This window comes from Electrophorus electricus, chromosome 6, assembly GCF_041902795.1.
Source record: "Electrophorus electricus isolate QZ-2024a chromosome 6, ASM4190279v1, whole genome shotgun sequence".
Taxonomy (NCBI): Eukaryota; Metazoa; Chordata; class Actinopteri; order Gymnotiformes; family Gymnotidae; genus Electrophorus; species Electrophorus electricus.
Window position 1 is genome coordinate 25,136,156 of NC_137502.1, and position 26,898 is coordinate 25,163,053.

A 26,898-nucleotide genomic window follows, 5' to 3' on the forward strand; every position below is an offset into this window, starting at 1 on the left:
GAACAAGCTCCAGATCAGTCATAGTCCACGCTGGGGACCGCATCAGGCCCGTGCGTCTGGTCTGACAGCAGCAGCCTGCTTTAGCCTCGCTGGAGCAGAACCAGGCTTTGGAAAAGCCCCCTGCTGGAGCTGCTGGAGGCAACGCGAGAGGTAAAGCAGCAGTAGAGATCAAGTGCTGCGTAATTAGACACGCATCCCTTCTTGCAGGGAAGATTAGGAAATACGGATCAGAGTCCTTCCAGGGGAAGGGATGAGAGCGTCAACTGTACAGAGTACAGAGTGACCCGGAATTTGCTGTAGGACGACTTGCATCGCCTGATAGCACAAGGAGGACAGCCCACACGATCACCTCTCACCGCCACGCTGACATCAAATCGCCTCCGTCCGCCTCTCCGCTGCACCTTTAAGGGTTCCTGTGGAAACAAGCTGGCGGCAAAATACATGCCATCTGTCAATAAACTGCCTGTCTTTGCATTTGTGAAGAGACAAGGCACACAAGGAAGCGGTGGGAGTGGGGATGCGTCCGTGACATGGGCATGAGGACAGGTGAAAATATCTGCAATGCATGGGCCACTCTTTAAAATTAAGGGTCACGCTCAGATTTCATAAGGCTAATCCTATTATCCATACCTCTCAGACAGACAGACAGACAGGCAGACAGACAGGCAGACAGACAGGCAGACAGAGGACATTATTCCATCTATAATTATATAGGCATCAAAATCAGCTCTTGGGAAGTTTTAACCAAGCAGTGATCAACTATTGCAAACTCCCCTCACTGTTCCTCAGACTCACTAACACACATGAACACCTCACTCAGATGGTCCCGAGTCACAGTTCCTCAGACTCACTAACACACACGAACAGCTCACTCAGCTGGTCCTGAGTCACAGTTCCTCAGACTCACTAACACACACTAACACCTCACTCAGGTGGTCCTGAGTCACAGTTCCTCAGACTCACTAACACACTAACACCTCACTCAGATGGTCCTGAGTCACAGTTCCTCAGACTCACTAACACTCATTAACACCTCACTCAGCTGGTCCTGAGTCACTGTTCCTCAGACTCACTAACACCTCACTCAGCTGGTCCTGAGTCACTTTTCCTCAGACTCACTAACACACACTAACACCTCACTCAGGTGGTCCTGAGTCACAGTTCCTCAGACTCACTAACAGTAACACCACAAAGGTTCTGGACCAGACAGAATCAGCAAAACTGATCAGAATGAACCAAACTGCATTACTAAGACAAAAATATGTAATTTATTGGGAAACTCAATAAATCACAAAGTATAATGCAGGATTATCTGTTATCTGTTAAAAGACAGTACACCATGACAGACTACCTGAGCACAGTTACTGATGAAAAACTGCCTTGAGAAAGTACAGACCTGTAGAGCACTGTCTGGCTATAGAGACACGCAGACACAAGAAATCCTGGCTGCAAAAGAGCAACTTAATGTTAAATGTCCCAGATTAAACAGCATCTCAAATATTCTGAAATGACCACATCTGATGTTGAAACACAAAGAGTGCTGTACATTACCAGCAAAATACCTCCACAATACCTGACATCAGGGACCCTGAGAAGATACAGACACACACACAAACACACCCACACACACACTCACATGTGTGCAAAAATAAAAATACCCCCCTGTGTTGCTAGAACACCCTACTGCTTTACTTTATCCTTTACTCACTTATGATTTCTTTCCTCTCTTCTCTTACAATGCTTAATGCGCTCGAGTTTAATCCAATTTTAATGTCATTTTCTTTAACGATTTATTAGTTGCTGTATTGTTCTTTCAACTATAATATATTTTCAAACATTGGCAATACCTTGAACTGAAACTGAACTGAATCATATTGGGGAGAGAGCTGGGGCGATCTGAGACACCTGGTCGAGAACGCTAGCGTACAAGTGGAGCTCAGGGTTTAAGATTCTACTTTACCAGAGAGAACAGACATTAGTACTAAAACATAGCCACCTAAAGACTAGGGGCCATATTGTCAGATTAACAGCACAGATCTATAAACAGCTTTTGCCTTTTACATTTTTAATAATACAATTACATGGACGGAATGAACCTGATCCTAAATCAGCCTTGCCCCTTTCTTGCCTGCAACTTTAAATTTAAAGAACTACAAGAATAAAGTCCCCTGAAAGAGACAATGTTTAATTGGACCCAGTGGTCATAGTGTCCTCAGCTCAGTGGTGTAGAGCATCTCTGGGCTCCACTACCATGAACCTGTACTTTATAGCCAAAACTTATAAAGCGAAGCTCATAAACTTTCATCATCACCATGAGGCTTGCCAAAAGCACCTTGGCTGTCCCAACGTGACCACGCGCCACCCCACCGCTACATACATTCCCACCGTCACATTAACACCTACAGTCAGTCATCACTGCGGCTGCGTTCTCGTATGCGTCAGCTCACCGGTAGGGCATTCCGGTCTGGAAGGCCACGCTGTTCTCCCTGTCCCGGCCATACAGCTTCAGGTACAGGCTGGTCTCCATCTCCCTGATCAGCGCCGCCTTGCGCATACGCATCAGCGCCGCCTGCTGGCTGTGGCGTCGGCCTTCTCGCCCGGCGTCCTGGCTCCCGCGCTGGCACCTCTGCGACTGCCTGCGGGACCTTGCCGCTTCGTCGGGGGGCCCGCGGCCCACCGAGCTGCTCGGAGTCGTGATCATGGCTGGCAAGGAAACCAGCAGCCCACCTAAGTTAGCGCAGGCTAGGAGCAGTCAGTCGGGCCAAGACACAAAGTCTTTGGTGCGTTTGCTCTTCCACCGATGCGCCGTCTCCCTCTGCTGCCGTTCCTCTCGGACCGGTGTCTGATCTTCGCTCTGAGCCTCTCTTATAGCCTCCTCTTGTCCTCAGGCTGAAACCGGATCTGCCTGCAGACCAGGGCAGCATGCAGGACACTGCTGGGACCTGGGGGTGGAAGTGTGGGAGAGAGGGTGCAAACGCCGCTGCTGAAGGAGCCCCGTCACCCAAACGCGAACAGGATTCCCCACCTCATAAACTCTTTCACAGGGTCACAGGGGCACCAACGCCATCTCAGTTACCAAGACGTACGCACACGCACAAGTTAAAGCTGCTTAAAAGCTCAGTGTGTGTCTTTCTATATCAAACTGCAGGTCCACGTGCCCACCAGCCTCAGGACCTCTGCACCATTCCTCAGGTCACATGAGCCGGCGTTCTACACTGCCACAGCGACAACTGCTGCTGTTCTCACACCGTCCACTAAACCCTTGCTACGCTAAGGTATGGGCACGTCCATAACAACTGTGCTCACTCAGGGAAGAGTGTGTCCGGGTTGGGTTAATAAGGGCATGCGCACGCAGCCCTGAGCACCGGCAACTCAGGCGTGCTCATAAAATAGTCAGCTCATGGGAGCTCCCATGGAAAGTCCAGAGGAATCTCACAAGGACTGAACAAGCCAAACAATCTCAGTTTAAATGTCCTGAGTACCTTAACTTGTAGTGTAAGGACACAGATGACAGGTTATGTTTTCCAGCTTGGACCTCCCTTACTGGTCCAGTTAAGAGTCTCCACCAGCAACCCTCTAAAGTAGTGTATAATAAGGTTTGGTGGCCTTAGAGCTCTTGCATGTGAACACAGAGGGAGGAGATTTCATGCTCTTACACTGAGGGAGGTGACACAACAGCTGCACCAGCATAAAGAACTGATGACTGACTGTGGAAAGGTCCTGTTAGTAATTATCCTTCCCAACACACACACACACACACACACACACACACACACACACACACACACACACACACACACACACACACACACACGTTTGCAACTTGCTTGCATACAAAATAAAAATGAATTCATAATCTAATAAAGAGATTTAGATACAGGCAGGGAGGGAAGGGGTCTTGTGTAATGGCATCTCTGTCTGGGTGTCTCAAACTTTTGCATAACTAACACTGAGGAATCTTCGGGTATTTTGGGTGTTTTTGCATAGTTCTGATTTTGCCTTTATATAACACCTTAAATATTGTTTACTATGCCAATGTTTGGAATCTTTTTTTTCAGGACAACATCACCTATATACTAGATGTAGATTTTTTCACTTTTACATATTTTATCAACATATTGGACCCAGAAAAACACACAGACACATAAAATCAGATTTGAAAAATGGTGTTTGTTTCACTATAAAAAACACAAACACTAGAATGAGGTTTCAAGCCAGCACTTTTGATGCAAGGTGATAGCACTGTACAGCCAGACTGTGTTTTTATGATGTGACGTGGTTTAATCACGCCGGTGTGTTCAGTGATTCCAGCGGACTACAGACTGTCATAATCATAATAATACTTGTTATCATAATAGTAATCATTATCATAATGATGCTCGTTCTGGATGACGCTTGCTTCAAAATGAAGCCAATATCAGTGACCATGAATATACCCAGCTGTAAAATCACTGGTGTTTAATTCCACTGTTTTAAAATAAACAGTGGAATGAAACATTTAATGCTGACCCCAGCATCAAGAGAAATTCCTTGTACACCTCGTACTTGGCAAATAAGGGATTCTGATTGTGTTTCTAAACTCCTTTGCAGATCACTTACAAGACTGTATAAATCTGAAACAGTACCATGTCCTGTTTTTTTTAAACAATTTCCTGTTTCTCCTTCCTTATACAAGTGGATCTCATCTCTCATCTCTTCAGAAATATCTCCTTTAGTGATTTTAGATGCATGAGAACAAAATGTTCACGGAAGCGGGGGGTATGTTTTGTGTACTTGCTTGTGTGAAATATGGGCCCCTCTGAAGGAAACAATGTCAGTCAATCAATGTCGATTTTAAGGCTTGAAGGATGGAAGAGCAAAGTTGGCAGTAGTGTGGACAAATTAAAGACTGATGGATTTAATATAACACTTAGCCTTTGAAGCTGTGTAGTTTTCTGTCAAGTGGTCTCTGCTTGACATGGAAACATTCATAACTTGTTCTTAATAGCCATTTTAACTGAAAAAAACAAAACAAAACCAAAAACCAGACTAAAACCCAGAGCACACGCCTGTTCAACATGTGATGAACATGTGATGCAAGTAAGCATAGCACAAATAGAATTAAAGAAAAGATCCATCATATGGAGCAGTGGGAAAGAATCAGCCACAGAACCAAAGGAGAGTGTGCCACCTATAGCAGCTGTGCAAATAAACAGTAACTCCAGAATGAAATGCAGCACCTTACCTATTTTCTGCCCCATCTGAACCTTTGCTCATGTGTCACTTTCCCAAGTATGACTGCTGTCGTCCAGGCTGAATAATTCACGGCCGTGACGGTTACCTGTGAGCAGTTAACGGCGGTAACGGTTATCTTCGCAGGCAGACGCACAGGGCCCAGCACACATGAGAGGGGTTTAGGGAGCTGCCAGCTCCAGGTTTGGAGCTGGTCAGCAGGATGGAAAGACGCCGGATCGGAAAACAGAGAGGGAGAAGACACCGGAGCCTGGAGCAGGAGTCCGCAGGTGAGAAACCTAAGCAGCGGTAGGTCAGTCCCTGGCCCAGCGATACGGGTGCGGACACGTTGCCCGGGTTGTCGGCCAGGTGAGCCTGTCAGTCCACCAACAAGAGCGATACAGGTGGAGCAAGCAAACAACATATACAAACACTAGCGTGTCACCTCACTGCCAAGACATGCTAGCAGGCCGTGGTGACCTTCTCTCATATTCCCCCTCTTGCTTGACTGTCAGTGAGGAAAGACATGAGCTACATGTCATGCTATATGTATGGGAGCTGTAGAACACACAGAACTTCACAGACAGAACTTTACACATGAGAAACAAGACCATCACTGAGTCTTCGCCCTCTGACCCCCGAGACCTTCTTGACCACCCCATATGTTTCCCGCCAAAGAACATGATATCATGAGTGTGTGTAACAGACAGTTCTGACAATGACAGCGAATATGGCTGGCACGCACACACGCACACACACACACACACTCTCTGCACTCTCTGTGTCTAGCATGTATAATAATGTTAATAGTAATTCAACATAATGGGCTACTGAGTGATCAGTAATGCAGTTACAGACTACTTTGGTCTAAAGGGCTTTAAGTGACCCGATGCATGAGAGAAGGGAGGAAAAAATGAAGTAAAAAATGAAAAGAAGCCCTGTGGGGGATTTCAGCGACATCATTACCCTGAACGGCAACCTAAAATAACAGCGCCTCTGAAAAAAGACAATTATTTCCCTCTGATAAATCATCAAATAAAAACATTTCTCAGTACTACCTGAACCGGCAAGTGGGGCAAAGAATGGCAGATTGGAATGGAAACAAAAAAATACAAACAAAGAAAATACAGTGAACAGCACTCGCAACACAAAGAACAGCTCTCACTCAGCGAGTGAACAGCTCTCCTACACAGCGAGTGAACAGCTCTCACTCAGCGAGTGAACAGCTCTCACTCAGCGAGTGAACAGCTCTCCTACACAGCGAGTGAACGGCTCTCCTACTCAGCGAGTGAACAGCTCTCCTACACAGCGAGTGAACAGCTCTCCTACACAGCGAGTGAACAGCTCTCACTCAGCGAGTGAACAGCTCTCCTACACAGCGAGTGAACGGCTCTCCTACACAGCGAGTGAACAGCTCTCCTACACAGCGAGTGAACAGCTCTCACTCAGCGAGTGAACAGCTCTCCTACACAGCGAGTGAACAGCTCTCACTCAGCGAGTGAACAGCTCTCCTACACAGCGAGTGAACAGCTCTCACTCAGCGAGTGAACAGCTCTCACTCAGCGAGTGAACAGCTCTCCTACACAGCGAGTGAACAGCTCTCACTCAGCGAGTGAACAGTTCTCCTACACAGCGAGTGAACGGCTCTCCTACACAGCAAGTGAACAGCTCTCACTCAGCGAGTGAACAGCTCTCCTACACAGCAAGTGAACAGCTCTCCTACACAGCGAGTGAACAGCTCTCACTCAGCGAGTGAACAGCTCTCCTACACAGCGAACGGCTCTCGCACACAGCCCTTGCCACAGCCCTAATCCCCTCCAGGACACAGCCCTAGTCCCCTCCAGGACACAGCCCTCGTCCACTCCAGGACACAGCCCTCGTCCCCTCCAGGACACAGCCCTCGTCCTCTCCAGGACACAGCCCTAATCCCCTCCAGGACACAGCCCTAATCCCCTGAAAGGAAACAGACCTAGTCCCCTCCAGGACACAGCCCTAATCCCCTCCAGGACACAGCCCTAATCCCCTGAAAGGAAACAGACCTAGTCCCCTCCAGGACACAGCCCTAATCCCCTCTAAAAAAGAATGGGCTTCACCTATTGGTTTTTCTCCTCATATAAAATCAGGAGGTAGGAGAGGAGTTGCTAGTCTTACCTCAAGCAAGATAAATGGTTCAATTCTAGTTAGGTGGATTACATGGATGGGAATCCTGTTACTCAATTAAATATATATGCATACCTAGAAAGTGGCATTAGTTTCATTAAAAAATTCCTGTAAAACAGGAACAGAATGTCTCTTGATATGAAAGATTTAAACATACACTTGAATCCAAAGTCTTCTAGTAGAAAAAACAAGAATCTAAGTCACTACATTAGAAAGTTAATAGACATTATGAAGGTGGCTTAATTGATAATGGAAAGGCTCCCTTAGGAGGGACAATCATAACAATATCTTCATATAAGAATAAAATATTAGAGGAATTAGAAAACAAGATAAATGAACTAGAAGCCCCCCCCAAAAAACAAAAACAAAAACAAAACAGGAAAAAAACAAACTGAGTTTGGTCCATGAAATGAAAAGCTTGACAACACAAGAAACCAAGCAAAACCTATAGTTTCTGAAACAGAGATACTATGAAACAGGATATTACTTTATGTAAAATCCAGGCACGGAAACTGATAAAAGCACAAAACACAGTTCATAGAATTAGGGATCCAAGAGCAAAATTGATTAAAAAGATACATGAAATATACATGAAATTCAAGAAGCTTTTGAATTATTTTCCAAAATCTATATGTAGCCAGGGAAGATGATCTTTCTCGTGAAGTTACAAAAATAACCCATTGATAACCCATAGGCGACTCTTAAAATATGGGAGACTAGAGGGAGATATTGTAACTCTTTAATGGTGAGCATTTGACTTGGACTTTACACTGAATAAACTGGTCACTTGATTTAAGCAATGTACAGCTAAAGGAATAACAGCTCTATACCATGTAATGAAAAAAGAACACTGCTCAGTTTTGAACTGTTTAAAGAGAAACCCTCATTAGATAATGTTTTAATCAGCATCGGCAGATGTGGCACCTTAACATGCAGGTCAAAAATATATAATATAATATATTATTACATATATTAAATATAATATATAATATAAAATATTATATATTAGTAAAACAGACAGAAAGAAAGCAAGGAGAAAGTGAAAGAGACAGAGAGTGAGAGAGACAGAGAAAGTGTGGGACAGAGAGTGAGAGAGACAGAGAGCGAGACAGACAGAAAGTGAGACAGAGAGAGAGACAGAGAGGGAGTGAGACAGAGTGAGAGAGACAGAGAGAGAGACAGACCATTTCGCTGCGAGTTATACTGTGTATGACTGTGTATGACTATGTATGTGACAAATAAACCAAACTTGAACTTGAGAGTGAGCGACAGAGAGAGTGAGAGAGACAGAGAGTGAGAGAGACAGAGAGAGAGTGAGAAAGAGAGTGAGTGAAACATAGCAGGTCCATCATGCATACGGACAGATATGCAGCTGTATCACCTGGTTTCACCTTGGTGTCATATTCAGTGACATGTGACACGATCAGTAACAGAGGCTCTGCTACGCCATGACGAGGCCATGGATAACGACTCGGCTCACAACACCTGCTCTTTATCAGCCAATCAGATGAGCTACAGGTGTACAACTGATAAATCGTTTCTCCATGACAAAGAGAGCATTAAATAAAACACGATTGTTTAGATAAAACACGATTGATAGTGAGAAGATATTTGTTTAAAAATATTAATAAAGAACACTATAGCAGGATTTTGTAAATCATTTATCAACTTTCCATGTTTACTTTTTTTTGCCATAGTTCTGAATTATTGTTACATTTCAGGATGACCAAGATTTCCAATACACACAGTCAGTACAATTTACTTCCTGAGAACAGGCCTGGAAACCTGCACATATAACCCACAAATAACCTCCTCTGCATGTTGTATATCTCAGAGCAGGAAGCGCTAACCTAGTAAATGATCCTTTACTGTGTGCACACGACTCCTTATAGAGGAGTGGCTGGATTTGATACTTTTATCCAACTCTTACATCAGCTCACTTCAGCAACTGAGCGGCGTGAGAGAAGTCAGGGGAGAGAATTACCCTCATTTGTGTAGCCCGTCCTTCTGGAGGTAAGTAAGCAGATGGGCTCTCTGTTCTGCCCATAATGTGCTCCAAAAAGCAGTCATGATCACCCGCTAGAGGGGTGGGGGGTTGCACGTGGCCTCCACTCTCAGCATGCAGTACAATGGGGACGAGCGAAAGAAAACAGAAGACTGATGAGCTGGAGTTTATGTGGGCATAACGTGGCTGATGGCATCCTCAAACAACCTCAGGAAAATTCAATTAGAGATTCTCATACAACAGCTGTGAGCAGCCACAAACTACGCTGATTTCAAAGGTTAGTCACATGAGCCTTTCTCATATCTCATAATGCCCTAAGGGCCTAGGCTGGGGTGAAGAGTACAGCAGCCTGCGTGTAGCCAGATTTACGTCACTGTGAGTTTATGGCCTCCGAGTAGCACAGACTGGGCACCTGGGAACAAATTCCACATTGAGATTTTAACGCCGACTTCTGCGTGTTGTTTTGGCAGTCCAGGTAATTCTCCCTCCTACTTTTGAGGAGCAAATACGTTTTTTTTGCTCTCAGTGTTATTGAGCAATACCCCCAGAACTCATTAAATTATCGATAGAACTAACTAAAAAACAAACAAAACACAGGTGAACTAAAACACTGAGTGTTCATTCATCGGTGACATCCACAGTAAATCCATATGAGTTAAAGGTTAGGGGTAGGGGTAGAATTGGGGTGAGCATGCTAATTAATCACTCTACAACCTTACACAGTACCATTTGGTGCACACAGTTTAATCCATATAACAATGATAATAATGCATTTTATTTATAAAGTGCCTTTGGAGAGCTCCAGGTCACTCTATAATGCATCAACGAAGATCACACCATTAAGCACAAAGGGACAGAATAAGAGCAACAGAATAGTGAGAGAACAATATCAGCAAAGTAGCAACAGCATGGTGCCCTATAAAGAGGGCAGGGAGGGGTTGTGGACTGTTAACGTCACGCAGCAGTCTGTCTTTGGCCACTGCACTTACGTACTCGTCGGTTGGTGATGTTGGTCCCGTAAATAGACCTCTAAATATTTTAGATGGCCTACCTGTAGCGCATCGGCAACGGTCTACAGTCTCCACGGGCATAACCTGACAAGCCTGTTTCTGCAGCCATCTCATACCCTCGCCAGTCACGGGACACACCTATGGAGTTAATTTGAACCATAATGTTATAACACACCTGTGAAATTTATTTGAATCACAGCCTTATACAGAATGTAGCATGCAGCCCAGTTCATGTATTATTGTGATGGATAAAAAACCCCAAATGTTTTTAGTTTTTTTTTTTTTTTTTTACCATCGATTTTCCAAGTCAGTCAGATTTATAAGTGGAGTTCAGTGTTGGTGACAATTGCAGAGAGTGATCAACTCACGGCGTGGGATAATTCTAAACTACACGACCTGCGCGGAGCAAGATCAAACACCTAGGGCGTGCAATCAAACGGCAGGCGATGATTACTCAGCTACCAGCGTGCCAACCGTAATCCATCCGTCTCTGTGGGCCGAGCCTTGAGCTATTTCCAATGTAGACGCATTACTTAACTTTCAACAGTGCAGGGTAAATGCATGATGGTGATACAGGGAAGACGCAGTAAGTGAGGTCTTTGTGTACAAAGGCTGTAGCTAAATTCAGTTAGGCTGATTGTCATTTGATCAGTTTGTTAAAGTGCCCCTTTTTAATAGTAGGCTGTGCTACTTTTCAAACTTCAAATTGCACATATTTCTTCAATCTGTGTCACAGAGATAATGCATCCATGTAAAAGCAATAGGTGGTCAGCTTTAAAAATGCTAGAAGCCCTTAGATAATTGATATGAGTTTAATACATAACCTAGATAAATTAAATTAGCATTAATTTAATAATTCATTCAGTGAAACTGGATTCTGCACTGACCCTCCATCACACACTCATTCACCCTCATGCACACTTTACACTTGGTGGTGGTGTGAGGTTGCTGGTATGAGACACTCATGTGCCATGCTTCACACACTCTAGTGGTCTCCGGAACATGCATTGTACTTCCCAGACTGTAAGCATTGCAGGTCAGATTACCATGGCCATCACAAAATCCTCCTGTCAATCACACCTGAACTGCAGATGTGAGCCATGTATGGACCAAATGGCATTAAATACAGTGTCTGTAAATCTATCTATTGTGTCTGTAAGTTGTTACAGTTCAACCTTTTCACCAATTGACTATTTTGATCGTATTTTAATACTGATTCATTAATTCCACTTTTCACGCTTGCACTATTAGCAACAAAGGTCTGGGATTATGTGTCACCCCCTCTACCACGCCCTAGTTTTGGTCTCACCACAAAGTGTACAAGTGTACAAATCAGTTTTGCAACAAGTCTACTGTGAGAAGTGTTCCAAAAGTCAAGGCTGGCAGATCTGAAGTTCTACTGTTATGTTTAAAAGGTTGTGAGCTGCAATTTTAACATTCACATTCAAATTGTTAATTTACTAGCTCTTACATTAATAACAGATACAAATTTTAATTTACAAGTTGTCACATTCAAAATACAAGTACAGATTTTATTTTACAAGTTCTCACATTGAAGATACAAGTCCAAATTATAGTTTACAAGTTCTCACATTAAAAATGCAACTATAGATTTTATAGATAGAAGTTCAGATCAGGTCCAACAGGTTCTAATTCTAATTGCAACATAATTACCTTCATAGCACTGCATAAAACTACTGTTAGCGGCTCTCTGCAGAATTCTGAAGTAAACATTTCGAATTTGTGCACAGATATTAGGTGCTAAATCATCTGTATTTTATGATTTCACTATTTCACTCCATTTGACAAGCTGAATGGTAGTGGAGCTGCCAGAAAGGATTATAGATCATGTTAGCTATGGTAGCAACGATGGCAAACCAACTTACTTTAATTTTCTTTAATAAAATCAAATGTGGCAGAGTGAGAGAACATGGATAATTTGGACATTTTACGATGATCTAATTTCTATATTTATCTATACTTTTTCCTCTCATAACAAGGAGCAATGCTTTATTAATAATAGGCACTGTATGCATATCATAACTGTACCAAAGCCAGAAAACAATCTTAGAATTATTTAAACAGTTCTAATGCATTGCTGTTCAATGCATGATTTATTTAATTATTTAAGTCCTGTTCTCCAACCATATCCTCACCGTTTTATTTTATATTTATGTTTAACAGGTGGGTGTGAATGGGAAGGGTTAGAGGTTGCTGGCACATAAACCCATCAGTGCAACCTTGACCGGTGTCCATTGCAATAATCCTGGAATCTCAGTGGAGCCTTGACTGCCCTGCTACTGATAATACTAATAATCTCATACAATACTAATATAATACTGATAATCTAATACAATACTAATATAATACTGATACTGCCACTGATAATACTGATAATCTAATACAATTCTAATATAATACTGATACTGCCACTGATAATGCTGATAATCTAATACAATTCTAATATAATACTGATACTGCCACTGATAATACTGATAATCTAATACAATACTAATATAATACTGATACTGCCACTGATAATACTGATAATCTAATACAATTCTAATATAATACTGATACTGCCACTGATAATGCTGATAATCTAATACAATTCTAATATAATACTGATACTGCCACTGATAATACTGATAATCTAATACAATACTAATATAATACTGATACTGCCACTGATAATACTGATAATCTAATACAATACTAATATAATACTGATACTGCCACTGATAATACTGATAATCTAATATAATACTGATACTGCCACTGAAAATACTGATAATCTAATACAATTCTAATATAATACTGATACTGCCACTGAAAATACTGATAATCTAATACAATTCTAATATAATACTGATACTGCCACTGATAATACTGATAATCTAATACAATTCTAATATAATACTGATACTGCCACTGATAATGCTGATAATCTAATACAATTCTAATATAATACTGATACTGCCACTGATAATACTGATAATCTAATATAATACTAATATAATACTGATACTGCCACTGAAAATACTGATAATCTAATACAATTCTAATATAATACTGATACTGCCACTGATAATACTGATAATCTAATATAATACTGATACTGCCACTGAAAATACTGATAATCTAATACAATTCTAATATAATACTGATACTGCCACTGAAAATACTGATAATCTAATACAATACTAATATAATACTGATACTGCCACTGATAATACTGATAATCTAATATAATACTGATACTGCCACTGAAAATACTGATAATCTAATACAATTCTAATATAATACTGATACTGCCACTGATAATACTGATAATCTAATATAATACTAATATAATACTGATACTGCCACTGAAAATACTGATAATCTAATACAATTCTAATATAATACTGATACTGCCACTGATAATACTGATAATCTAATATAATACTGATACTGCCACTGAAAATACTGATAATCTAATACAATACTAATATAATACTGATACTGACTGGTAATCACTCACTGCCTGCAACAGCATGGAGATTATACTTCTGCAATTCCAATGGCCTCCTCTGGAGTTCAGGGGCTTTCTGGAGGTTATACCATGATGCCATACATGTATTAATAAAACAGTCTGAGACAGTCTGTAGGCTCTGCATAATACCAAGGAGATGCTGTAATGCAGGCTTACTTACTTTCATCCGCTTTTGCCCCTTTCGCTCTGATCATATGACCCCTGATCTTTGCTCGCGATGTCATCATGCTGTCACTTTTTAGCGGCTGTTATGGTGATGTCATCGGCCACTACATGGACCCGTTCAACGCCGCCGAAGGTCTCACAGTTGCGCTCATGGAGCGCCTCACTAGGAGGCCTATTGCTGAACCATCTGTAACCATCTGAACCAGGTAACCATCTGAATCTGTTCCTCCACCAGGGAGTTTTGAATGAAGACTCTCTGCCAAGGTTCACCTGCCAGTAACCATCCTTCCCATCTAAAATAGAAAAGACTTTCTCTTCTGCCGGCTTGCACAGCATGTCTTCAGTTGATGAGATGGAGAATTTTTGCCGGAGGACTGCTTTGTTTAGCTCGCAAGCATCTAGGCACACATGTAATGTCCCATTCCTCTGCTCTGTGACATGAAACCTGTTGACTCAGGCTTTGGGTTCAGTGACCTGGGCTATGACTCCAGCCTCTAATAGCCCATCCAGTGTGCCTTCCATTTTGTCCACTGCCACTAATGAAATATTCTTCTGCAATGAATGATTGGTGGCACACCTGGGTGCTCTTGAATAAGGCGGTCCAGTCTGCCCCAATCCTTTGACACCACATGGGGATAGAGCTATAATCTCTGTCTTTGTAGCTGGGCTTTTTGTGCTCAAAGGGTCACTTCTTTTTAGCAGTTGCATTCAGTCACATGTTTAAGTTCCAAGGACTGGGTTGGATGAGCACTTTGTGACATATAAAAGTAATCAGATTTCAGTTGTACTGGAGTATAGTTATGACCTCTGGATTCAGTTTTACAACACCATATGCAACCAGCATTTTAGGAGTAGGGTCCCAGTGTTGGTCCCTGCAGAAGTGTTGGTCCTCGTATGCTATGGAAATTCCTACTGCAGGACATTAACTTCAGGGCCCCGTGTCCAACGTAAATCTCACAGATACATTTCCAGTGTTAGTATCTGAGTAGCAAGCTTTAGCTGAACTGTCAGCTGTGTGGTGAATGTGTAGAGATATATTAAATATGTCGTGCAAGTTGGAATCTGAACTGCATGCACTGAACAAAATACTCCACTGCGTAGGGGACAAAAGAGAACAGATAGCTTCCTCGAATTTGCATTCAAAATGGACGTTAATATTTTAACTGATCGTAATTCGGTTTTAATAACTCATTTATAGATAGAATCAAATTATTGATAACAGACATGTTATGTGGTATCATATAACAAAACTGATTAAAAGGTGATTTTTCCTGGTGGGATGGCTTCCCCTCTCACATCCAACCCTGCAGACACGTAAAACAGAATTTGGACAAAGATTCTAGATGACATGGTATATAGCAAGTAAGAGTACTGGTTTAACACACCAGTACTCTTACAACAGTTATTGCACTATATTAATTATAATATACAGTATAATATATATTTATTTGTCTTGTTTCATTGTTCTGTCCTCTTTAAAAAACTCCATTGTCATTGGGGTTATTTTGAGATGATAAGACTACAATCTAAGAAAGCCATGTCATGTTTTTTTGCCGCACTATATTGAGTAAGCATACAAATATCAAAATATTTTAGATTTCACAAATTATTGATAACAGATTATTGATAGCAGTTTTCTCAATATTTTAAAGGGTTTTAGAGATTTCTTATTTTTTTTTAAATCATCTAATCACATTTGAATATTAATATAATGTGTAATATAACATCTAATTGAACATTTTACTTTTCAATGTAGAGAGCTGTCTGCTGAGGTACATCTGTTAGGAGTGAATGTGTGCAATTTCCTTTAACACTGACGAGTTGCAGACTTTTTTACAGAAGTCTCTCCTCTCTAACAAAGGACCTCCAGTGTAATGTAGCCAAGTAACACAGGACAGAGAACAGGTTTAGGTTATTGATCTCTGCTTTGTATATTTGCATAGCTATCTAACAGTATTGTACTGTTTTGCATGTGGAGGTTATACTGTGAACTATCAGTGCATTTTTTAGTGTCGAATTAACCTACAGTGTTTATATATGTCCAGTTGAATAGATATGAATACCGAAAGAGTCGATTCAACAATGCAAGCATTAATTTTTACTTCTGCTATGATTTATTTTCTTGGAACATCTGCAGCAGATGACAGTTTCCAGCTGTTGAGGGCCAGAATCCAGGGCAGATTTTCCTCGTCAAACACACCTCCTGGACATGACACTTAACTGGTGAGCTGAACCAGGTGTATCCAAGCAAGGAGAACCCCAAACTGTGCTAAACTATAAACACCAAAGACCTCAAAGAGTGCGGCTGGATATTCTTACTTTAGAGAGCACCTTCATTTCAGGCTTCCAGTCCATGTTAGTGCTCTCTCTTTCCCTCTCGCGCACACACTCACACACCCATACAGTGGGTAAAGTCACCTTCTTGTTAGATGGGTTGGCACCAACTAGTAACTCTTCCCTCTAGTGTAATCACATTTAAAATGTCACCCAACCAGATGGAGATAACCTGTACCTGTAATTCCTTGATACTTATTCATTAATATTAACAGGCATATTAAACGCTTACCTCTGTGGATCAGACCACTGTTGTTTGTCCCTTCTTACTTGGCCATCCTAGGGCTCTGTAGCCAATCAGTCTCCAAGCTACTACAGTTTGTTCACACGCCCACGCACGCACCCACACACATGCACCCTCGTCCTCCTCAGGCATTCAAGGCCTGCCATTACAGAGAGTGTGTTGTTACATATCCTGTTACAGAACAACATCATCACACATCTAAAGTAGTACCACAAAAGACCCCCAACCCCCACCCCCCACACACACACAGACACACACCCTTAGCTCACACTTGGAAAATGCCACAGGTTGCCAGGACAGTAGATTTATTTAACCACACAGTTCTAGGAACACTTGTATGCTCTTTAGAACCCTTCCAGTACCCCATTCTGTCAATCTCATAAGTCATAGTTCGCAAACTTTTTTCGCATGCTATTTTCCTATTCTTTTTTTTTTTCTACTATATTTTGCTAGGAAATTGTGGTCTTAGTACACAGCCTTTCCTGTTCACTGTGGGAAAGGCTGGTGACACCCGGACCCCCCCGAGGGAGATCGCGGCAGTGTGTTTTAGTGCAGTGACGTAGTCTTCTTAACAGCGGTGCCTGTCAGTTTCTGCTCCGGATGCTTCTGAGCTGCAGAACACTCGTGTGGCAGATCTTCATGTGTAGGATTAATCACCCCCCGCCAGCGGTTGCCAAGGGAGAGGAGATGAAAACACAGAAAGTCGCTTCTTTTCACCAGAGTGTTTGGAGTGGAACAATGTACTTCACGAGGCAAAGAGATCTGCCATGAAACAATTTTATTGCTTTTTCAATAGGAAAAGAACTGACAGTGCCTGATGCAAAATAAGTGAAACTGCTGTCATATTCTTTCTATTGTGTAAAATGCAGCTCAAGATTTCCATGTAAGATGAGTAAATGTGCAGCAAGCCATTCTCGGTGTTCCACACTATGGTAGATATTATCCATATTATTACAGAGTACAAATGAACCTTAGTGTCATAATCACATTTAAAAATATGATTAAACCTATACCACAATTATTTGCATTCAGTTCTTGAAAATATAACCAAATAAACAATAGTGGAAAACTTTAATCCCTACAAGTGCTCAGCATGAGTGAGAATTTTTTTAAGACTTCATGACTTCTTTAAGGCTGCCTCATGAAGCTGGTTAATCTCAACAAAGTAAAGGGAATCTAACAATCTTACAACAAAGTAAGGAATCTAAAATCTAAGTCAGTCAGTATTTGTTTAACATAGAATAATGTATTATTTCATTGTTTTGATACATTCACTGTTTTCCTAAAATGTCAAAAGTGTTAGAAATAAATAAATTAAGACTAGCTATGTCCAAACATTTGAGTGGTAGTAGATGTAATTCATTTTATCATCCCTGAGAAGAAACCTAGTCATTTCAAACACCATTATTTTATAGTATTTTGTCCCTTCTCAAATTCAGTTTATGTGTTTAAGCTGCAATTTTGTTGAAAAATAAAGTCCCAGAGGAGAGAAAGTGATCAGTCATGCAAGGAAATGATGCAAGCAAGAGGGCGTGGCCCACCTTCAGTTGCTCACAGATACCGTGGACATGGTGGTGCCATTGGTGACAGTGGCAAGTGAGGCCGATGTGCCAGTGCCGGCGGCGGCGTCGCGGAGTTTGGGCCTCGGCATCACCAGCTCCTCTTTGTTCCTCTCAGGCTTCACAAGCAGCACGTAGCACTTGGGCAGGAAGATGCAGGCCAGAAGGCCAAAGCTGGAGGCCAGGATGGCGAAGATCTGCACGGCCACCATGAACTTGCCGCGTGTGCTCAGGTAGGCAGGCACGAAGGAGATCCAGACGATGAAGAACACCAGCATGCCGAAGGTGATGCACTTGCCCTCACTGAAGTGGTCCTCCAGACGGCGTGCGACGAAGCCGAAGGTGAAGGCGAGCACGGCCAGGAGCACGTCGTAGCCGAACACGGCGCAGATGAAGACGATGTTACCTGGGTCACACTCCAGGATGATCTTGATGTTCTGGGCGGCTGTGTTCTTCACCGGGTGTGGCGGCAGCAGCACAAGCCAGACGGTGCAGGCCGCCACCTGCACCAGCGTGCAGACCGCCGCTATCACCCTCTGCTGGCCGGGCCGGATCGGGTCCACATCGTTCTTCGGGGGCGGGGCTGGCGCTATGGCCGTCGTGTCGGGGCTGTCCTCAGAGGCTGCTGCCGCCACCTTAGCTGCCTTGGCGGCCGTCTTGGCTGCCTTGACGGCCCTCGCCCTGAGCATCAGCAAGGCGGCTTTGCCCATGAGCGAGGAGAGGCAGAGGGCAAAGCCCACTGCTAGCGCCACCTGGCTGGTCATGCAGGACCAGCGCTGCGGCTCTCCCAGAAACACGATTGAGCAGAGGAACGTGATCGTCAGTGCCAGTAGCAGGGTGAAGCTCAACAATGCATCATTGGCCTGCACCAAGGGTGTGGTCAGGTGCTTCAGGAAGACCACGCCCACCACCATGGTCAGGAGAGCGCCGAACACGGCGATGGCGATCAGAGTGATCCCCAGGGGCTCGCCAAAGCCCAGGAACTCAATAGTCTTCAGGACGCAGGCGTCGTGGTTGGTGTTGGACCAGTAGTCCTCCTCGCACTGGATACAACCCCTAGCATCTGTTAGACAGCGCACATGCATGGAAGACCGTCGTAGGAAGACACAACACACATCGGTTTACTGAAATGTGGCTCACATAAGCTATTCACATTTTTCTGTTTGTGGTTGTTTGTTGTTGCTTAAATGATTTTTTGTTATATATGATTGTTTCTTCACGTAAAGATATTTCTTAAGCATATTCTTAAGACAGCTCTACTTCCATTATGGATGTATTTCCATAATTCATCCTCTAATCTGATGCAGCTAAATACCCTTATTGTGGCTCTAATTTTGATCTATATTAAATATATGTCTATATTTGTTGTACTGAATTGACTCATCAGTGACAATAGGCACACACCCTTTTTAGCCTTCAAAATTATCATTGAATTGACCAGTAAATCACACACACAATGATTCAGGCTGAATGTATATATACATGATTTAGCCTGTATAGAGTAGATAATGACCTGTTGTGTTGGAAATCTCTCCGTCGGCACAGGGGATGCAATCAAAACAGCAGACGGGCTCCCCCTGCCTGATCCCCATTCTGGTACCAGGCTGGCATCTCTCACTGCACACAGAGCGCGGTGGCTGCAGACCAACAGGAGGGGGCGACATGGAGCAGGACCAGCAACAGGAGGGAAAAGAGGATTTTTGAACGTGTACAAAGTTCTAAAGTTCCCCATATGTCCCATATGTCTCATGCTGCTTGTTCACATGTGTAGCACTCTGATGTGCTTGACCAGAGGCAGAGGAGGGGGCAGACATGGGAATAATCAGCATTAGAAGTCACTTCTTTTCTAAGGATTACAACTGCCTTACGATCTCGCGCTTTTGTCTGAACATGCCAGTCCGACCCAGTCCGACCCGAGCTGACCTGATCCACCTTCAAATAACATGTTCTGATGGGCTCACGATTTGCAGGGCTATACATGCAACATTTTCTCTGTCATGAATGACTCTATGTTTCAATATGTTCTAACATGTTATCAGTTGTTTAACTTTCCAGGGCCTAATGTTCACTTGGAGGTGTAAATAACTGTGCTCACTGACCTGCAATACATCATTATGCCATATGATCGAAGAGTTGTCTAGGATCAACTTTTCAGTTGTGGACGCAGTACTATTATAGTATCCAACGTGGGCGTATGTCACCCCTCCATTCGCATCCCTCTGCCAGTTAAGGATCTCATAAAACCCTGGAACTTCCCCGTCATTGAAGAATATCTCCTCTCCGGTATGAGGTACGTTGAAGCGCAGATTTTTCAAGTAGTACATCAACTAGGGAGGAGAGAATGGTGTTAGACCAAGATTTGTGTGTGTCCGTGTGTCCGTGTGTGTGTGTGTGTGTGTGTTCTGACTATGTAGGAAAACCAGAGAGCTACCTGATAAGATACATGTTCTGGTTACTCAGGTTACAGCTAGGGTCAGGTGTGGGGTTATATGCATCTATGTAATGCATTAAATGCATTAAAAGTAGGTGTATGGGTGTGGACACTTACTTGCCAGGGCTCAAACTTAGTGATGTCAGCACATGAGCGATCCTGGAAAGGGCCGCTCCCATTCTCGCAGTGTTCCAGGTGGTGCAGGGCGTAAGCCACGGCGTACACCGCCTTATACACGTTGTACGTCAGCCTGAGCTGCGACACGTCCAAGTACGTGTTGTTCAGCTTCTCCAGGTTCTCCTTCCCTGTGCACAGGCCGTCCGGCAAGGCATTGGTGGTGGCCCGCGACGCTGTGGCGTTCCCCGCCTCCCTGACAGCGCGGGCGTTCCTCAGCGCCCGTCCATAGCTGAGCGTGCAGCTGAAGGCCGTCTCCCAGAACTCCTCCGTCAATGCGTCCTGGTAGGGGTCGATGCTGAGCAGGTGCTCACGCAGGCCTGGGATGTCGGCACGCTGGATGGCAAAGCCCAGCGTGCCGCCCAGTGTGGAGAGCACGTCCGCCTGCTTCGAGATGAGGGCTGACGTCACCCATGACTCGCTGGCGATCCACGTGCGGTTGGTGACATTGTTCTGCAGCAGCACCTCCACCAGGGGGCTCAGGTCTACGTCAGAGGAGAACACCACCACGATCTTTGCCGTGGAGTCCAGCACTGTGCGCACGATGCGCTGGATGCTCTCGGGCGCAACGAACTTGGGGAGGGTCTCCGAAAAGGAGATGCACACTCCAGCCTCCTCCACCACCTCCTTGAAGCGTTTGATGCCGTACTTGCCGTAGTCGTCGTCCGAGGCAATGGTGCCCACCCAGGTCCAGCCGAAGCGGAGCACCAGCTGGGCCATGGCCACCGATTGGTGCTCGTCGCTGGGGATGGTGCGGAGGAAAGTGGGGTACTGGAACCTGCTCTCCAGCTCTGAGCACGAGGACGAGTAGCTCACCTGAGATGGCAGAGATGCAGATAGTAAGGCCTGGTATCGGATCTCTGAAGCTATCCCAAAGAACAGGTTTTGTCGACAATTATCTAGCCAGTAGTGCTTCTAGAATTTTCTGTGAAGAATATAAAAACTGTCTCATTTAATTGTTGGACATAATCTCGTACCCAGCGTGGTTGTGTTGACCTAAGACAAGTAGTCTCTACTCCCATTACAATATAGATTATTATATAAAACATTATGGGAGATGAGAGAATATGAGCTTATTTACCACAGCCAGACAATGTATGTTGCTTCCTGAAAACAGTTTTAAAAACAGCTATATATATATATATATATATATATATATATATATATATATATATATATATATATATATATATATATATATATATATATATATATATATATATATATATCAATACAGACAGCAGTCCAGTTATTAATTCACCTAATACTTGCCTGCGGAAAATAGTAGAGGCCAAGAATTCGAGCTGTGGCGACAGACAGGTCACAGCCTCCCGCCCCAACCAGCGCGGCCAGTGGAGCGCCGTCCCCGCAGCGATAATTGGGCACCGCCTCATCCTGGCCGGTCAGGTAGGTCAGAGTGCCCTCCACCGCTTTCGAGATTGTGAAGCATGAGTCGTAAATAACGTACCCCAGCTCTGTGTCAGGTAACAGGTTGTCCTTTTTATTGATCTCATTAATAGCAAACAGCATCGTCTGAGTCCAGCGGAATGTACGGAAGTTGAACCTTAAAGCAATTAAGAGATAAAAACAGGTAACTGGCTATTGGTTGTGGAGGAGTCCCCACAAAGGCTTTCTGTGATGCTGGCTTCAGTGTTCCTGCAGTATTACAGAGCACCAATGTTTTTGTTTGTTTGCTTGTTTTGTTTTTGATTTTTAGTTGTGAGATTTACTCCCCTACATCCAATAATCTACATGGTGAAAACTCATAGCAAGGCCAGTGTGTGTGGTGAAGTGGCATGCTCGTGTGGAATGAGCAGTGTGCAGTGGCCAAACCCAAAACCATCATTTTCTGATAGTTAACATGAAGCACATTCTGGTATTTATACATACCAAGAATCAGAGCACTGTAACTTTTATGTCAGTGAATCAGTGAATGTTGGTGATATGGATTCATTCTTAGAAACACACAGCTGGTATCTGAAACACACAGCCATTATTTATATATTTATATCATATATTATTTAATAGTCTACTCTGAATCAACCATTGGGTTCCCATCATTCGGATGGCTTACCTTTTGAGTGATTACTAACTTTGGGCTCATCAGACCATAAAACATTTTTGTCTATTTTTTTGTTTGTTTTTGTTTTGTCATGCCACCTCTAGCCAGGTGTACAAAATGGAGTATTACCTTATACAGAAAGTAACCTTAGTTGCAAGGTCATGTTAAAGAAGGAAAAGTTATTTGTTGTTTTTGTTTTACAATAAAAATTGCAGTGGGTTCAGGCATTATATTTGCTGCATATAAAACTATTGCTGAGATCAAAAGGGCAAGATTTCATACCACTGAGATTATAGGTAAAGCCCAGTAACAATCTGGTGTTAAGTGCCTATCGTTTGGATTTGGTCCAGCCTGTAGTGCTACATAGTTGGTTTTACCAGATGTGTTTCAATACTGTCACTAGATGTCGCTGTAACACAACGAAAGTAGGCAGTTCCACCTGCAGTGGTGAATTACATTGGTCTAACAAATAAATACTTTAGCGAATTAACTATAATAGTCTGATAAGTATAGTCTGATATAAAAGCTCTTCGCAGGATGATAAGACGCGCACTTTTGTGACTTTAAACCACATACAACTTTAGTTACCGCGGTGCATAAGAATTCCACAAATATTTCATGTCTTTCTATTGGCTTTAACCATATCGCTAAAAAGTGGTCGTTTCTTTATACCACAGCTTAAAAACGTTTCGGGCACATAACAAAAGCGTTAAAATAAGCCAATTGGATTTACACACGCGTTAAAGTCGGTGCATATAGTTTCGGGCTTTGTTTTTCGTTCGGATGGCTGCTGCTTGAATTGCATTTTAAGCGTAACTCTGTGAGCTACTTTTATGGCGACCTTACCATTCACACCCAGATGATACTGGGATCGATGAACTATTGCTGTCGGTTGACGCAAGTCGATTGTGCACAGCGAACATTCCTCCTAGAATCACTTTCTTCCGCTCAATGTTCTTGTAGCCATTGAGATTGAACTTCGCCTTTAGTTTGCAGGTCGCCTCTCCGGCAGCGTGTGCGCAAAACAACGAGACCACGCACAATCTCAGTAACAGGCGATATTTCGCGGTAAAAGCAAAAAATGCCATTTTAGTGTGAGAACTTCTAGAAAAACGTATACACCTCTTTGGTCTGTACGGGTGTTTGGAATTGTACCGGCACTGGCATTACTAACGCTTCGTCCCCCATCACTTCTCATGGGAGTTCATCCCATAAGACATAACGCAACTCCATCAAAACAAACTTATCCGTGTCTTATAGTAAAACAGATTAAATGTGCTTGATTCTGTTACCCTTTAACGTCCTAGTCACCATATGACCTACTAGCCTTCTTATAACTTAGTACGTATGCTTTTTCCATTGGTGGGTTTGGAGTTATAATCGTTTTCACTTTGGTACACGTGTCCCAGTGTAAAGCTAAGAATGTGAAAAAGGTGGTTATCGTTTGCTTTTATTTTATCAACGACAAATTGAATGCAGGGATGAAGCCTTATAGACTACAAATACTTCATTTAAATATTTAAATACAATTTCCGAGTATTTGTACTTTGATAGCAGGCATAACTTTCGTTAGCAACATTTCATGAAGTTAGTTCTACTTATATACTTTTAGAACCTGTATTCTTCCACCATAGATCAAGACACAACAACACCAACACCACCACCAAAACCACCACCACCAATAATAATAATAATAATAATAATAATAATAATAATAATAGCAAGGGGCCGTTGGCACACCGGTTGCGTGCTATTGACACAGTAACAAAATGCTGAAGGCTTTAATTTAATTAGGATCAATATAAACGAACGGAGTCCTCTCGGTCATTACGCGTGAGCCTCTCTTGCTGTGCTGCAGCCTAGCTGGCTTTGAAACACCGTCCCCGCATCCTCCGGGACGGCGCTGTTTTTACCGGTAACGTGTCACTACACGCCCTTCAGTCAGTGCGGAACTGCGCACCTGCCTCCCAGCCCAGAGGCAAACAATAACTAAAGTAGCAGTGGCGTTAATAACCATAGCAGTATGTTCATATTTATGTTTATGAAGTAGGGATATGGTGTACGTAGAGAATGTATGCCGGTGCTAGTAGGTTCGTATACAAAGAAGTGAGATCAGACTTAAGAAGCAGGGGACAGGAGGAGGAGATGATGGAGGGAGCAGATAGGGAGAGGGTTGAGGGCCTGAGATTAGCACTACGGTAACACATTTACTGAATATGACAGATTTGTCAGTTACTAGGCCGCAGTTTGCTATGGAAAACAAATATGTCGCAAAGGCTTTATACACGTAAGTCTGAGGTTAGGACAGAAATGTTAATGTTGTGTTTCGATGCGTATGTATATAATTGTTTCATATACATAAATAGGGTCAAGCTCACATCTTCTAGGTACATTGTTTTAAACATTTAAAAAATGTGTAAGATGAAGAATTCTCCCTGTGATTCGGGCAGAGTAATACGCGCACGCACGCACGCACGCACACAAACACTAAAAAGAATTGTGTTCCATATTCCTATTGCTTTCCACGATCTCTGCTAATCATGAAATATAACAGACGCTTTTTAAAACAAACAAAAACCATTTCAGAGCTAAGGCTACATGCACTGAATCTACAGCTGAATGAAGCTGTCAGTAGAAGTAGCTGAATTTTAGCTGCTGAGAAAGATTTTGCAGTAAATATTAAAAGTGGGAGCGTCCAATTAACTTCCGATCTTTCTTTCTTTCTTTCTTTCTTTCTTTCTTTCTTTCTTTCTTTCTGAGTTATCAATGATAAGGCATATTATTCAGTAACTACTGTGAATTATTCATGAATCACATCGCAACTTAAATGTAAAATGTAGAGTTACGAGAGTGTGTGACGAACGTCGGGACTTGCCAGTGTGCAGTTTTAGGCACTTTCCACAGAATTCTTCCTCACCCTCTATTTTCTCCGCTGTTTTTTTGTTTTGAACTCTGTGTCTTCTCACTGAATTCTCATGGAGGGCTCCGTTAGTCTTGGGCTGGGTGCATTTAGACTAGCTTGGAATTTGAAAAAACAGCGTGGATTACTCTGGCCTGCCATCTGCCTACACCCCATCAGCCAAGTGTATCTGCTGTCACACATCACATCCGAGGCACTCCACTCACAGCCTTCTACCACCTAATAGCCCACTGCCGATGCCCACCTGCTCCGTTACCCTAGGAGATGTGCCAGCGAGTCTCAGCGCCTGTTTGCTTACTCACCGGGAGCAGATTCGGAATCCAGAATACCTTTGGAAACCTAGTTTATGTACACTGCATAACAGCACACACACACACACACACACACACACACACACACACACACACACAGAGAGAGAGAGAGAGAGAGAGAGAGAGAGAGAGAGAGAGAGAGAGAGAGAGAGAGAGAGAGCGCGAGAGGTAGCTACCGCATTAATTAGTAACTATACGAGACTTTGACCATGGCCCAGGTTTACTAATGGGTAATAATCTCACTAGTCAACACCACTGACAGCGCACTGAGAATTCCGAAACTCACTTTCCGAACAGGCCTTCACATCTCCAGTAAATGTTAGCAGTGATGGAGCCCTGTAGGGAAAACCACTTAGCGAGCCAGCTGGTTGGCACAGTCATCGCGCTGGTCTGCTGACACAAATCAAACACAAGTTTATAAATCTATTTTTTGCAGCAATACACACCACTTATTCAAAAGGCTACCTACGAGCCATTTGTAAATACTGGACATTTTGAAGTTATCGAGCCACACGCACTCATCTATTCATATTTTACTCTTTGATTATGATATAGCAGTTTTACCCATGTTTTCTCTAACTTCATTTGTCTCCTTGATTCTTTCTTTTCAATCGTTAGATGTAAAAGTCAAATTTATTATTAGACAAGTAATAATATGCTCGGCATGAACGTGATTTGAAATGTTATAATATACTACAGTAACATAATTATTCTGCCATACTCTAGCATGTATTCGCTAGCATTTAGCAATACAACACCGAGCTAATGATGTATACC

General features: G+C 43.0%; 2 protein-coding genes across 5 annotated transcripts in view; both read right to left on the minus strand.

Annotated features, from left to right (window-relative positions):
- Positions 1-16,777, minus strand: part of kcnab1a (potassium voltage-gated channel subfamily A regulatory beta subunit 1a) — a 100,758-nt gene extending 83,981 nt beyond the window's left edge. Inside the window, exons 1-3 of one of the 4 annotated variants that reach the window (XM_081716100.1) lie at positions 16,653-16,706; positions 14,082-16,546; positions 10,428-10,524 (exon numbers count right to left, since the gene is read on the minus strand). In XM_081716100.1, coding sequence (XP_081572226.1) covers positions 10,428-10,524; positions 14,082-14,148 — 164 coding nt within the window. In that variant the 5' untranslated portion in view covers positions 14,149-16,546; positions 16,653-16,706. Of the gene's footprint in view, positions 1-2,447; positions 2,943-10,427; positions 10,530-14,081; positions 16,547-16,652 lie in introns of those variants that run through there. The other 3 variants (XM_035525808.2, XM_081716099.1, XM_035525809.2) reach the window with 3 other exon arrangements.
- Positions 16,778-17,433: 656 nt separating this feature from the next.
- vmn2r1 (vomeronasal 2, receptor 1) lies at positions 17,434-24,085 on the minus strand. Its single transcript, XM_027029074.3, has 6 exons — positions 23,737-24,085; positions 22,101-22,392; positions 20,772-21,644; positions 20,323-20,550; positions 19,737-19,860; positions 17,434-19,286 (listed from the first exon to the last, which is right to left on the minus strand). The coding sequence occupies exons 1-6, from the start codon at positions 23,976-23,978 to the stop codon at positions 18,208-18,210; spliced, it is 2,838 nt and encodes a 945-aa protein (XP_026884875.2). The 5' UTR covers positions 23,979-24,085; the 3' UTR covers positions 17,434-18,207.
- Positions 24,086-26,898: the final 2,813 nt, after the last annotated feature.